At 41.1% G+C, this 14,436-nt stretch overlaps 1 protein-coding gene across 1 annotated transcript in view; it reads left to right on the forward strand.

Annotated features, from left to right (window-relative positions):
- The window catches only part of PRKDC (protein kinase, DNA-activated, catalytic subunit), a 121,630-nt gene that overhangs the window by 46,365 nt on the left and 60,829 nt on the right, over positions 1–14,436 (forward strand). Inside the window, exons 32-40 of the mRNA XM_066624419.1 lie at positions 404–630; positions 1,237–1,445; positions 1,568–1,700; positions 2,215–2,373; positions 4,564–4,767; positions 5,565–5,750; positions 6,909–7,013; positions 9,667–9,834; positions 13,923–14,050. Coding sequence (XP_066480516.1) covers positions 404–630; positions 1,237–1,445; positions 1,568–1,700; positions 2,215–2,373; positions 4,564–4,767; positions 5,565–5,750; positions 6,909–7,013; positions 9,667–9,834; positions 13,923–14,050 — 1,519 coding nt within the window. The remainder of the gene's footprint in view (positions 1–403; positions 631–1,236; positions 1,446–1,567; positions 1,701–2,214; positions 2,374–4,563; positions 4,768–5,564; positions 5,751–6,908; positions 7,014–9,666; positions 9,835–13,922; positions 14,051–14,436) is intronic.

Genomic DNA, 14,436 nt, shown 5'->3' on the forward strand with positions numbered 1-14,436 from the left:
GTTGTAAGGATGTAAATGGGACTGAGTATGTCCTTCTCTCCCCCCCCCCAACTCCAAGGATCTATAAAGCTATATCATTCTGGATTCTGTCCCAAACAAAAACTGAATGTCCCATTCTCTTCAGGAGCAGTTCTTCATGGGGTTTGAAGAGCCAAAGAGGGAAGGAGTAATGTTTAAAAATCATGCATGCACATTCTTTTGGAAGTGCTGGATAATAAATACAGAACGTGAGGCTTTGGTACCTATTGTTTTAGAGAAAAATTGAATGAGAAATACTTCTAGAATGCTGGAAGCATAGAGTCTGGTGGTTGTACTATTTATTCGTTTTACACAAAAGTCCTGACTGATGATTGTATTTCATATTCTGAGATTACTGTTTTAATACTAGCACAATTCTTTCAAGCTACAAATATAGGGTCTTCATTCCTGACATCATTGGAGTTCTTCCTTGAAAAAATTAGCTTGGACGATGTGTCTGGTGCAGAACAGTGTTTTAGTGCTGGAACAAAAGGCAACATGTTTAGTCCACAAGAGAGAGAAGAATACAGTTACAGAAAATGTACAATTATAGTACGTGTTATGGTTTTTGTCAGCATGATTTTGGAGACCCACCACCAGGATTTCTGGAAGGTAGGTTTGGATTCTGGATCATAGAACCAATCATACTATTATGATTGTTCCCACACAATGGAACTTCTGGAAGTCAGAAAAGCAGCCCTTATCTTTACAGACTGAGAAGTTTCCTGATTTTTTTTTGGGGGGGGGGGGGAATTATGTATGTGGCTAGGGGGAAGAGGTGTCCAAGGGAAAAAAATATACACATTACTTGTGTAAGCCTTTTTTCTTCTTTTTTTACTCCAAGTAGCTCTTTGGATCTCAAGTTGTCATTTTGGAGCACCATTAAATATGGTCTGTATGACTTCTCTGTGACTGCTGGTAAATGAGTTGGAGATCCTGTTTTGTTATATTACGTTCTAACTAAGAAGAGTAGATTACCTTTGCAGTACATTAAATGATACATACATTTTTTTGTTACACTGAAGTTGATGTTCAATCACTTTTAACTAAAATAGAACTGATGTCTCATTGCTAGAGTTCATAAACAACATTTGTATATCTTTATGCAAATTGTATTTTGCTCTTAAAAGGGGATACATAGAAGAAGGTCTTAAGACACTTGAACATTGTTAGATTTTGAAATTGAAACTGAGTGTGTTTTAATCTTCTCATTTTCAGCTTCTTGAGAGACAGTTGCTTAATGAGAATTTGATAAACCTCCTTGTGAAAACAGTATGTGACGCCCAAACCATAGGTTTTAATATAGCTGATGTGCAAGTCATGCTAAAGCTCCCGGATATCTGTGTGAGACTTATAAATGCTTTGATGAAATCTCCTTATAAAGAATCTTTAGAGATCAGCATAAAGAAAATAATAACATCAAAAAGGTAAAATGCCCCAAGCACAATATTCTAGTGTAAGTGGACAGAAAATGATGCAAATAATATTTTCACGTGATGTTAATGCCCTGATCCCATGGTTGATATTTTGTTCTACTTTGCTTTTTCAGCATTGAAGAACTTTGCAATGTTGAATTGTTCAATCCTAATGCCCGATTGGATCATGTTAAACTTGCTGCCATTCTATCTGCATGCAAACAACTCCACAAGGCTGGGCTGCTTCATAGCACCTTGCGTTCTCAGGTAAAAATAGAGCTTGTCTTATGTATTTAATAATTTGCAGAGTAAAAGGAAGTTGCAAAATGTTGTGAGCTGGAGCAGTTGCAGTACCTAAAACACTGATATCAGCATAACAAGATCCAGTGTAAGATATTGTACGTTGTTCCATCACCAAACTGCTGCTTGACTGGAAGACTGAAGAAGGACATCTCCTCTGAAAGAGAGAAAATTAAAAATGAAGAAACATTTTCCACAACTACTTTTTGTTGAGTCAGTGTAAATCTGATTTTGTCCATGTTCAGGTACCTCTGGCAACAAAAACCATGATATTAAAACTGGAATTTGGTCGTGTCAGAGTGGGGGAATTTTTTTTTTTCTGGGCTATTCATGTGGATGCTTCAATTCAAGGAAAATTTCTAAGGGACCTATAATCAAGGGACAAAAGAAAGAGCTTCTTATTATTTCAATTTTAATCTGCCTTCCTGATAATGGTAAACATTTGTTCAGTATAACTTTTACTACTTTTCTTTTCCTCAAGGGTTCAGATCTGAGGTGTAAGACTGGTTCCACACTTGTTCTAGTTGTATACAAAGGTATTGCACCAGGAGATGAAAGGAAGTCTCTTCCATTGTTGGATGCCAGCACTAAGCGACTAGCTGAAGGATTGCTGCAACTAGCTTTTGCTTTTGGTGTCCAGGTAGGAGAGTCACAATGCTCTTTAACAGAAGAGAAAATTAAATCACTTCCTCTGTCAAGAATAACTGTGAAAGTTAGGAGACTTTAGGTAGCGTTTTACATATGTTTTCCCCACAGCGGATAGTGTTTTTTAGTCAAACTTAATAATGAACATATTGACTCCTTAGATGGGTTAGTGCCATCTTTTCACTCATGAAGGCAGAAATCCTATTCATGTCCCACCTAGTTTCCAGGTCTTGGTGTTCTTCCTTGCAATACTTTGGAGTCTTTTCCTTTTCTCTTTTTCACACCCCAGTCTTGATTCAGCATAGAAGAAAAATTTAAAAGGAAAAGTCTAACAACAGGAATAAAGGTGTAGAAAAGCTAGATTACAAGCAATTCCTGCAGACTGAGTGGCTGCTAGCCACAGCTCAGATAAGATTGAACTACTCCTGCAAAGCCTACAAATAGACCCCTCTGATTATAGTGATTCTGTTTTCTATAAAAAAAGAACGTACCCCCAATGCATTTTCTATCAGGCCTAAATCAAGCTTGGTGTATCTACAAAGGCCTGAGAAATGAGAGACTGTATTATTCTAAATCTCTTCCCCTTCCTGGCGAACACAGAGCATGGCTTCCCTGAGAAGGGTTTTAAGAGGAGACACCAATATACATGAAATGTATCAGAGGTAGTGATAAGCCCTATTTTTACCAATCAAGTTCCAGAATGTGTCTCAAGCCACTTTTCTACAATTGATTAGGCTTGTGGTCATCAAGTGTTTGGAGCAAGATTTTTTTTAAAAGAAGGAATAAACAAAGAAAAAAATGTTAGTTACAGCTCCTCCAAGTTCAGCTCAGAAAACACAAATTCCTCACAATCATGTCCACCATGCTAGAGAACTGAGAAAAAAATGCCAGAGTGCCAAGTGCTATAGCCTAAGAAGCAGTTTTCCTCTGGTTTAGGGGATAACAGATCTCATTATTCCCAAGAATCAGATGGAGAAGTGGTGCATGGTCCAGGAAGTTCCTAGTACTAGCATCTCATTAACTGAGCTAAGGTTACATCCTGAAGAGAGCCTACAGGGATTAACTCCCATCCCCAGGAATGAGTTTCACTCCAAATGAAGAGAATAGAGATAACTTGTCTTCTGTTCAATCAGATGGTCTTACATTTCTAATCATTCCCACATGAAACAATTCTTAAGGGAAGTCAAACTCCTTATGATTTGTAAATAGATACCCTACCCGAAACCTGCACACTATCTTTATTCCCTCATAGGGCCTCATTTTGAGCTGAGTTTGTGAGTTGATTTTCCTCACAATGCAGGGTTTAATTCTGTTTTATTTTAGTTATGCAAGAATGGTATTTGAGCAAGAAATCCTTTCAGTTAGGAATGAGCTCTGTATTTTTTCAGTAGGTTGAGGTCATTCTACTCATGTATTCAGTATTTTGTCCTTTGTCCTGTTCCACTGAAAGTCAGAAGCTCTCATTAACCTAATCCTAACCATCTCCACTGGAAAAAAGCAGTCCTCTCTAGAGCTTGCACCTGTGCATCTGTATCCACATTTGTTTGCCTTGATAAAAATCTGTCTATACACCTGTGGTCTTTGAAAGATGGGTACAACATCAGGTCCTGAACAACATGGGTAGGGCACTTCTGTTTCCTGTTCCATCCAAGTATGTCATCCTCCACTGAAGGAGAAAGGAGCATTTTTCTCAGGGATGATGACATTCTGATCCACTTCTCCTTCAACTTCCCCAGGACCTGAGGATAGTGCAGTGCCAGCTTTTGGGTTAATCAGTGATAATTCACCTCCTAAAGATAACCTTCCTTGTTCAATTTTTTTTGTTCTCTTGTTTGATATCCAAATTACTCAGTGTTTGCTAGTCCTTTATTCTTTGTATAGCCATCCTCTGAGTAGGGTATTTTTCAATACAGTAACTGAGTAGGGCCTAGAAAAAGTAGCCCTAATTTGTATAGCCCTGTCTCTGTGTGTGGAAAGGGAGCTAACCCATCCAATAATGTTCTCTGTCCACTTGAAGAATGTGCATTCAGAGTCAGTAGCAACATCCCTTTTCTTATAAGTACTTACACCACAAGAGACCTCAGTGTTTCAGTGCTTAATGATAGGAAAAGGTATTTTTTATATGAAAAGTATGTTCATGATATTGAAATACATGAAGTTAATTCTTTTGTATCCATTCCTATAGTGTACAGAGCTGGTGAGTCTCTTGTTAAACACATTGGAATTATTTGTGCCTTTATCTGGAGCATCCCAAAGAAACCTTATCAACTTTTCTCATGGAGAATATTTCTACAACTTGTTCTCAGAAACTATTAACAGGGAGTTGCTGGAAAACCTGGATGTAGCAGTACTTCAGCTTATGAAATCAACGTATGACAGTTCCCAGATGGTAATGCAGTGGTTCCCAACATTTTTTCACTTCCTTACCCCTTGGCAGCCCATTTTTGTAAACTGTACCCCTCATATTAGCAAAATGTTTGTAATTAAATTGTTGCTGTTATTTCAAATTTATATGTTTTCAACTATTAATCCATATCTGATAATACATGATATGATGACCAGAAACTAGCAGTTGCTGGGGCTCTCGCAGTCAGCTAACTGCCTTCCTTCCTGCCTTGCCAGCCCTACAAGGCATTCTAATACAGACCTGCCTTGTTTCACCATTATTCAATTCTTTTTCAAGTACCCCTAAAGGTCCTGGCAAGTACACCTGGGAGTACAAGTACCCCAGATTGGGAACCACTGTGGTAATGGACTCTTTCTTTAACACAGTCAACTTTCAAATGTATTATCTCTCAGGTTTACTCTGGTTACAAGTGTAACATAAATGCCTGCTATGTGTTTAGTTATCCTTCTGTTGCAATCATTTGTTTTCTGTTTCCTGTTGTAATGAGGTATAAGTTGAGATATAGTTTGGATTTTTTTTCTCCTTTTCTCTTCCTATGGGATCAAGCAAGTTCTCTTACTGTGGAATGAATTGATGAGTTATCAGTCGACTGAACTGATAAAATATATTTTTCTATATTACAAACTTTGGTTTAAATACTAGGGTACCATTTAAATGAACTCTTAAGAATTTACATTCTTTGTGAAAGCTGTGGCATGTTTCATTTCTCAATAACAGACCTGATCATAAAGAGAATTTACAGCCACTCATAAACTAAAATGATTGAACTTGCATTTTAGGTTGGTACTATTTTGAATGGTATGCTGGATCAAAGCTTTAGAGATCGCACTGTTCGCAAGCAACGAGGAGTGAAACTAGTGACTGCTATACTGAAAAACTGGGCATATCTTGATAGCTGGTGGACCACAGATTCCTCTTCAGAGAGCAAAATGGCTGTCTTGACATTACTGGCTAAAGTTCTGCAGGTAAATTTAATGAAGTTGTATTAGCTATATCTGGTGGTTGTGATGCTAGTGAGAGAGCCCAAGGTCTACCCTACATAATTCTTCAGAGAGAATAATGTCTGAATAAGCTCCAAATCAATTGTATTGTCTTTGTAGCCTTCAGATATTGTCGTTTTGTTTTTATCTGAGAAATTAGATTGGCAACTATGTTTGAAAAATGTGCCTATGTACAGAGGATACAATATAATTGTTTCCATGTACATTAATAATCCCAAACTCTGGTTATGCTGGCACTCACATCCAGTCTCTGGGAACTGTATATATCTGAGGCCCAAATCCTAACCAACTTTCGAGCATTGGCATAGCTATACCAATGGGGCATGCACTGCATCCTGCAGTTGGGTGGCAGTCATGGAGGCCTCTTCAAAGTAAGTGAATGTTTATTCCCCTACATCAGAGCTGCATTGCCCTTACCTCGCTGCTGGAAAGTTGGTTAGGATTGCATGCTGATTTCCTCTACTCCTCCCCCATGTGCTGCTCATCATTGCACAGCAATGGGAGACCTTCTCCATCTCTCACTAGATCAGTAGGTGGCTGTTACGCCCTTAGTCTGGGCCAAAGCCACTCCAGGCATAATGTTTGTTCATGTCAAGAGTATATGGAGATCCAAATTTGTCCCTGGCTGCTGTTCAGAGTACAGTGTGAGCATCTTGGGTGCATTGAGGAAACTGGAAGTGATCAATAAAGTCAACTCCTTGGGGATATTCAGGTTCATCATCTGGAACCTTATGTCTGTAGCATGCTGGTTAACCTGACCCTTTCAGTTTCCTCAAACCTCTGGGATGTGACCTCCTGGCATTAGAGTTTTAGGTTTCTATTGCAGCACCTATCCCCCTAATGGATTGCTATGGAGGCTGTTGCACAGCTTCTCACCTGCATTTTGTGCTTCCTGAACAAAATAACATGAAAGAGCTTCGTGTTATTTTGAAAATTCCTTTGTGAAATTTGGGTCTCACTGATCTGCACACATTTCATTTTAGTATTATTAATAATTTAGATATCATTAATCTAAATATCCCTACATACAAATGTGGTATCTACTGAAACATATTTGAGATTAGCAGTGAAACTTATTATATTCTATATGAAATATTAATCTAATTTCTTTGCTTTCCCCAGATTGACTCTTCTGTGTCATCTAATACCCATCATGAGGCATTTTCCATGGTTTTTAATACATACACAAGTCTACTTACTGACCAGAACTTAAGTCTAAATCTCAAGGTACGTTAGTGTTTGTGTATGTTAATAATTCCAGTATTAGCAAACAACTGATTGCATATAATGTTGTATTTAGAGCAGTAGCATCTTCCCTTTCCACTGTGTCACCTGAAAGGGAAGAGAGATTGTAAGAACTTGTCAGCAGCTGCAGAATGCTTCTTTGCACCTTTAATGTCAAGGCAGTGATGTTCCATTTCCCTGGCAGAGGAAGGGCATTTGTAACACACTGGAAAAGCCCCTTGCGCTAGTTCCGAGGTAGGGTTGACTGTTAACAGCTTCTCCTCCATGGACCGTTTTTCCAGTTTTGCCCTACCTTGCAGAAGGACAGAATATAGGCTGCTTGGGCTTGCAGCCCACGGCTAGTTACTTTTGATTTTTCTTGTTCTCCTCCAACTTCTTATGTGTCATTTCTTGCTGGCAAGTGTGGAAACCCCATGCCAAAGACTTGCTTCTCTGGGGAGGTAGGTATTTTCCTTGCTGAACCCACAGCATGGGAGTGTTGCTGTGAAGAAGGTGATTCCGAAGGAGTGTCTGGTGGCTGCACTCGCTGCCAGTTCATTTCCAGGCCCAATTCAAAGTCCTGGTTTTGACCTTTGTTCCAAGCCATTACTGACTTTAAAAAGTGCTTATGGGATTGCCTGCTCCAGTACATTCTGGCCCAACTCCCTTAGATCCATAGAGGAAGATGTGTTGGGTGTGTCACTCCTGACAGACATTTGCTGGCAACATCCAGAATAGGGCTTTCTCTCTTGTGGCACTGCAGTTATGGAACTCTTTCCTGTTTGATTTAAGAATTGCCTCCTCCCCAGAGGTGTTCTGGCATGGGTTGAAAATGTTTCTTTTTTTATTTGGTGTTTCCATCCCAAGGATTAGTTGTTTTCCACTGTTTATTTCTGTGGTTGCTGGTTTTTGTTTTGTTTTTTACTGGTTGCTGTTTAGTAAAATTTTATTGTTTATTACTTGTGTTTTAACATTTATACTGCCATTTTATTATTCTACAACTTTTTATTTTTTTATCAATAATGTAGCCCAAGTACACATTCTTTGAATTAAAAAACTTATTAGTTTCTACCCTATTTAAATCTAACATCTAAGATTTAAGGAATTGCGTGACTGTGTGGTTAGTACTTCTTGATGTACAACCATTCCTAATTTCAGCTTTCTAGTTTATTAACAGGAAATAGGAGTTCCATTGAAGAGTCAGGGCAATTTGAATACTGCATGGCTCCATATCAGTAAAAACTACAACCATTATATTGCACAGTTAGTTGTGACCATTGACTGAATCCTGCTGACTGGGTATAGAGACACCTTTTAAGTGATAGTTTGCTTATATTTAGCAGCAGGAAAGAAATTGTCCATATCCATCTAAGCCAGGGGTGTCAGACAAGCCCACAAGCCTGATAAGCCTGAGGAAGCTCTTCATCTGGCCAGCAGGATAATTTGGCTTGTGATGATTGAGCTTCGAAGTGATTCCTTGCAGAACTCTCAGTTGTAATAGGAGCTGAAAGACAACATTGCAGGCCACCTTATCTCTTTCTTCTCTTATCTTCTTCTTCTTGTCTACTGAAGAGAAACTAGGCAATGTGTGCAGATCACTGATAGAAGTGATGCTTCTAAGGAAGTCAGGAACTTAGGGCCAGGCTGTGATGACTGAGGGAGGCAGCATTAGAAGGTGAGTGCCAGTCGAAAGAGGATCAGAGGATGTGGCTATTATAGTTAAGTCAGACTAGCCATTGACCAATTTAAGATGGCAGTGGTTATGTACTGCTCAGGTTGTTAACTGCTCTGCACAGCAGGGAAAAAAAATAGAGGGAATACAGCTTGACGGAAGTGGCACTGCTGAAAGGGCAGCCACATGATAATTGGGCTCTCCCATATCTTGAAAATATGATCAAGATTTGCATGTTTCCTCTTCTATCATTTTCAGCTCATGAGTTCCTACGTCAGAACAAAGTGCTTATTTGTGGTCATCACCTTTTTAATCATGGCACTTCCTACTTAATGATGTCCCTTCTAGCCCTCAGCAGGTGTGTTATGAGTGCTAACTTCAGCCCGCTGTTTGAAATGATACCCCTGATTTAAGCATGGCATTTTCCAATTCATTTTTGTAACCAAAACTTGGTTGGTGTTAGCATAGTAAATTATATCATGGCTAACTTGTCCCACCGGGTAGATGGGACTCGTCAGCCTGGGAAGGCAGCTCATCTGAGAGAAGGAAAACTCTGATCCCAAACCTCCACTGCCTTGTGGCTACATCCAGTTATGGAAAAGGCTTCAGGAGTCAACCTCGAGGCAAAATCCGGAGCCGGAGTCCCTGATGCAGTTCATGGCTGAACACAGTCAACCATGTTTCTGGCAACTCCTGCGACGCCGCTGGAACCAACCGTATTGGCCTCTGCCTTTCCATTGGACCATTTCAGCGACGTGGGGAGGGGGGATTTGCTGCATGGGTAACAGCCTATCCTCCATACGTACTTTACCCAGGCTTTGCGCACTGGAGAGGACACTGTTCCAGAACCACCATTCAGAGCGTGACACCATAGTCTTCCGAGACTGAAGGATGCCAACACAAAACTTGTCCCAGGCAGGAAAGAAGTGATGGTTTTAAATGTTTGTAAATATATCATCTCATTCTAAATTATTCTTATTTCAGAGTCAAGCAATTATCATTCTTCCATTTTTCACCAATCTCGATGGAGAAAAACTTTGTGACCTTAAAAATGCACTTGATCAACTTGTAGCATTACATTTTCCTTTGAGATCAGATGAATTTCCTAAAGGAACTTTAAGATACAATAATTATGTGGACTGCATTAAAAAAGTAAGTGAAAAGATATGTTTAGTTTTACTCATGTGTAACTAAGTGTTTAAAAAAAGACAGTTACCTATTTTGAATCCTAAGTGGGATAATTTTTTTTTATTTGACACATGACTGAAATCCTGAGCAGAAATGATACAGAAGTTATTTTCAATTCCTTGCAGTGAAAGGATTTCTTTTTCTGAATATATGTCAGATCTTGCTGTAACTTACTTTGTTCCTTGTTTTGAAGTAGAGTTTGAATACTGAATATTAACTACATAGATTTCATGTGCATCTCCTACATGTCTTTGTTTCTGTAAATGTGCCTCACTCTGAATAATGAGTATTTCCAGGAATAAAAACACTATTTGTGAACTTCTCATGGAATCAGAATGGATGTATTCAAACCCCTATTGTGTTGGTCCCTTTTACTTTAGGCACTTTCAGACTTCGCATCAATTAACAGTGGTACCTCCCATAACTGTGTAGACTATGGGGGACTAGTATTCTAATTTAGAGTGCTGATCACCTATGAATTTATTTGCATGGAAACACAGAGACTACATATGGTCAGGGGCATTGCGCTTATGAAAAAGCACAGATTTTACTATGCATCATCATTGCATGTTGTAGTTGAAGAGACCGGCTTTAATATACTGGTTTCCAAATGTGAAACCTAGTGTCTTATGAAATAATTTGGTGAAATCCATTCACTTATGGTAGTTTCCAGTTTAAGAGCACATTGTTTCTGCATTAGAGAATGCAATTTGTGCACTCAAATCAAACAACCTTGTCTCTTTTGTCAGGTACTGTACTGAAATTGCTCCACTTAAACCCATTTTTGCCCAGCCCACAGTTGTACACATTTTATCCGTGTTGCGTATATGCAACATTGGGCAGAGATGACTTACAGCCCAGTCTTGAGCTGCCTGTTGCGCTGGGACTGCTGCCACGCTGAAACAGGTGCCGCAACATCCTATACACAACAGGGCAGCTGCCGGCAGCTCCTCGGGGGAAGGGAACTTTTGTCCCCTTTCCCTGGGTTGGGTAAGTAGCACCGCAATGGGCAACCCTTGGGCTGCTGTACAGTCAAGAGCCTCCGTGTCGGGTCTGTGGCTCAACACAGAGACTCTGGATGCAGAGGAGTGGAGCTCCTCCAGTCCACCTCCCTCCCGCCCCACTCCGTCCCCCAGCCTGTCCCCTCCCTGCCCTCATCCTGCCTTCCCCTGCCCTGGAATGCTTTCCCCCATGCCCCCACCTGCTTCTACACTGCCAGGCAGTTCAGGCAACCGCGGAGCGGTGGAAGTCCACCAGCTCTAGCTCGCCCTGAGCTAGCACTGGCGCTGGACCAGCACTGAGGGTTGTGGACATGCCTTATAGCACGTTTGTGTCAGTGCGCACTGGCAGTAAGCCAGCAAGTACTGTTTAGGATGGCGCTCTTAATCTTCCATATTCTAGCCTACCTTTGTGTAAGTGAAGTTATGAATTAAAAGACTTTAAAAAACAAGTATTACTGTTAATGTTAAAGTGAATAAATGAATATCCCTTTGGTGTCTTTATGTGGAAGGGATGTTAAGACTGTGATTCATGAGAAACAAAAGTTGAATTTAGACAGTTACAGCAGGTATTTGGGTGAATGGTTAGATATCTCAAACAATTAGAGATAATAATAATAGGAGATAATTGTTCACTGTTCATCAACTCCTGACACATCTATTTCAAATTAAGTCCAAGCTGCAAAGAGCTATAATCTCACCCTTTGTTTTGTTACATACAAGTGTAGCTAGACAGGGTGCAGGTGTGGCAAAGGCACTGGGCAGCAGGCTGCTTGGGGGTGGCAGTCTGGCCACGCACCCTTTTGTACTGCACCCTGTTGTGACTGCACGATCTACATTTCAATTGCGTGCTGCTCTGACTGGCTTGCTGTGCTGTGTCTCTGTTGCCCTTGTCAGCCAGTAACGACCTAGTATCTTCAGCATTGCCCAGCCTCTTCTATTGGCAGAGTGGTCTCCAGCCTCTTTTATTGGCAGAGAAGTCTCTCCTGTTGACTCCAGCCTCTGATTGGTTGAGTGCTAATTTTTGCTAGGGAATGACAATTTTGCAGTGCCAGGGAAGTGATCATGATGATGCCCCAGCCAGCAGCAGGAGATTCCCAAGAGCCACCCAAGTGGAGCATTTCCGCTGCCACCCCCTACTTCCTCCCACAGCAGCAGCAATGGCAGAAGGAGGAGGGGGTTATCTGGGATGTTTGGAGACCAATTAGAGAAGGGGGGCTTGGTGTGGGTGAGCAGGAGGGGGCTGTGTTACCAAAAAGACTGCTTTGTTTAGGGGAATTATTTATATTAGCCTTTTGGAAACTTTTGGGACCATAGGCTGGATACCAAGACGGCGTTAAGCAAAGAGATCCCTTGTCTAGTTTAATGAGGAGACTGGGAGGAAGGTAACTTTCAATCAAAGGATTATATTTTTATTGCAAAAACACACAAAGGTAACATAATACACATGGAGAATTGATAAGTATAGATTACTAGTACTTGTCTGGTGTACCTAGCTAATGGTGAATGCATGTGCTATGTATTTGGGTGCATCCGAAAAGGAATCAGGAATGGATAAGGTGTAGGGAAGTATTTAGGGGTTCCTTAATCTGCTAAACCCAGTTGCTGACTAAAGATGGGGGAGAAGGGAGGGATAGGGAAGAGGGGAGGGAGTTTAGACGCCAGATATATTTACCTGTCCAGGGGGGGGGGCAGTTGGAGGAAGAGTCCCATGTAGGACCACTCTCGCAGGAGAGCAATCAGAGAGAGAGAGCACGTGCTCTGAGTTCTCTCTTATAAGAGTTGTCTTTGACCTGGAAGTTGATCTAAACTGACCGGAAGTATCCCAGAGCTGTGGCATGCTCAGTAACACACAATGGTACACGTGGAGTATGTAAAGAAAAGGTGGAAGGGTCCAGAACTCAGCTATCAGCAAAGCTTGACTCTGGGGGAGGGGGGGAGTAGCTTGCTTCCTGTTGCTACTGGATTTTGGAGTCTGGAGGTGGCTTAATGGCTGTGATTTAGTTAACAATAGACTTTGCTGCCAAAGTCCTCCTCCATTAATGTGTTTGCATATTCAGTGGTTGACTTAAACAATAAAGACATTTCCAGTGTCTCTCCAGAGAATGAGTCTTTCAGACTGGAGGTGGCCAACAACATGAGAAATGAGTGAGCTTACGATTTGACTCCTTTTGTGGCCTGAAAGAGAAGTTTTAGGCCTGCATTTTAGTCCAAAATACATGTGTTGGCATCCTTCAGTCTCGGAAGACTGTGGTGTCACGCTCTGAATGGTGGTTCTGGAACAGAGTGTCCTCTCCAGTGCGCGAAGCCTGGGTAAAGTAGGTATGGAGGACAGGCTGTTACCCATGCAGCAAATCCCCCCTCTCCACGTCGCTGAAATGGTCCAATGGAAAGGCAGAGGCCAATACGGTTGGTTCCAGCGGCGTCGCAGGAGTTGCCAGAACGTGACTGTGTTCAGCCATGAACTGCCTCAGGGACTCCGGCTCCAGATTTTGCCTCGAGGTTGACTCCTGAAGCCTTTTCCATAACTGGGTGTAGCCACAAGGCAGTGGAGGTTTGGGATCAGAGTTTTCCTTCTCTCAGATGAGCTGCCTTCCCAGGCTATCGAGTCCCATCTACCCGGTGGCTGTTTAGTCGCCTCTTACGACAAGTACAGCCAAACTGAGTCCAAAATACATAACTAGATATAAAAACACAACTTGGAAGGGAAAAGGGGATTTTCACGTTAACAGCTGGGGTGGAGGGGAGGTGGTGGAGCGAGGGGCAACCACCAGCAAAAGACTGTGTTCACCGCTGCCTCTTGGAAACAGTCCAGTTTTTTTCCCTTGAAGGAGCAGCAGCAGCGTACACAGTCTTTTGCCATTGGTCACTCCTGGCTTGGGGTGCTTGCAAATTGTTTGAGATGGAAGCTGAACGTTTTTAAAACTTCTGACCTAATTACAATTGTTCTGTGGTTTTGCTCTTAAGATATATTTTTTGTAATTAATCATTTAAAACACTTGAAGGAACATGGTATTCACTTACTGTGAAATTTCTTTTTGCTCCTCCTCCTAGTTTCTAGATGCACTAGAACTATCCCAGAATCCTATGTTGTTGCAGTTGATGACAGAAATCCTTTGCAGGGACCACAAACATATAATGGAGGAATTGTTTGAAATCAGCTTCAAAAGAATGGTCAGAAGGTAATCCTGATCAATTGCTTGTAAATTTTGACAGTTTAAATGTCAAAACATAAATAACTTCTCAAGGGACAAGAAGACAAGTATTAAAGGTAGGGTTAGATCAGGGTTGTCCAAACATTTTGGCAGGAGAGCCACATAATCTCTCTGACACTGTGTTGAGGGCCGGGGGGGGGGAATAATTAATTTACATTTCAAATTTGAATAAATTTACATAAATGAATATATAAGAGATGGAACTTATATGAATGAATGAAGGTCTTGCAATAGCTCAAGGCCTATAAAAGGCCTTGCACAAAGCAAGGCCAACCTTTCTTTTGCTGCCTTCACAGATGTGAAACAACAAGCAGTGGAAAGAGCCCTCTTCCCACAGCTCATGTGAGAGGTTG

The sequence above is a fragment of the Tiliqua scincoides genome, chromosome 4, assembly GCF_035046505.1.
Source record: "Tiliqua scincoides isolate rTilSci1 chromosome 4, rTilSci1.hap2, whole genome shotgun sequence".
NCBI lineage: Eukaryota > Metazoa > Chordata > Lepidosauria > Squamata > Scincidae > Tiliqua > Tiliqua scincoides.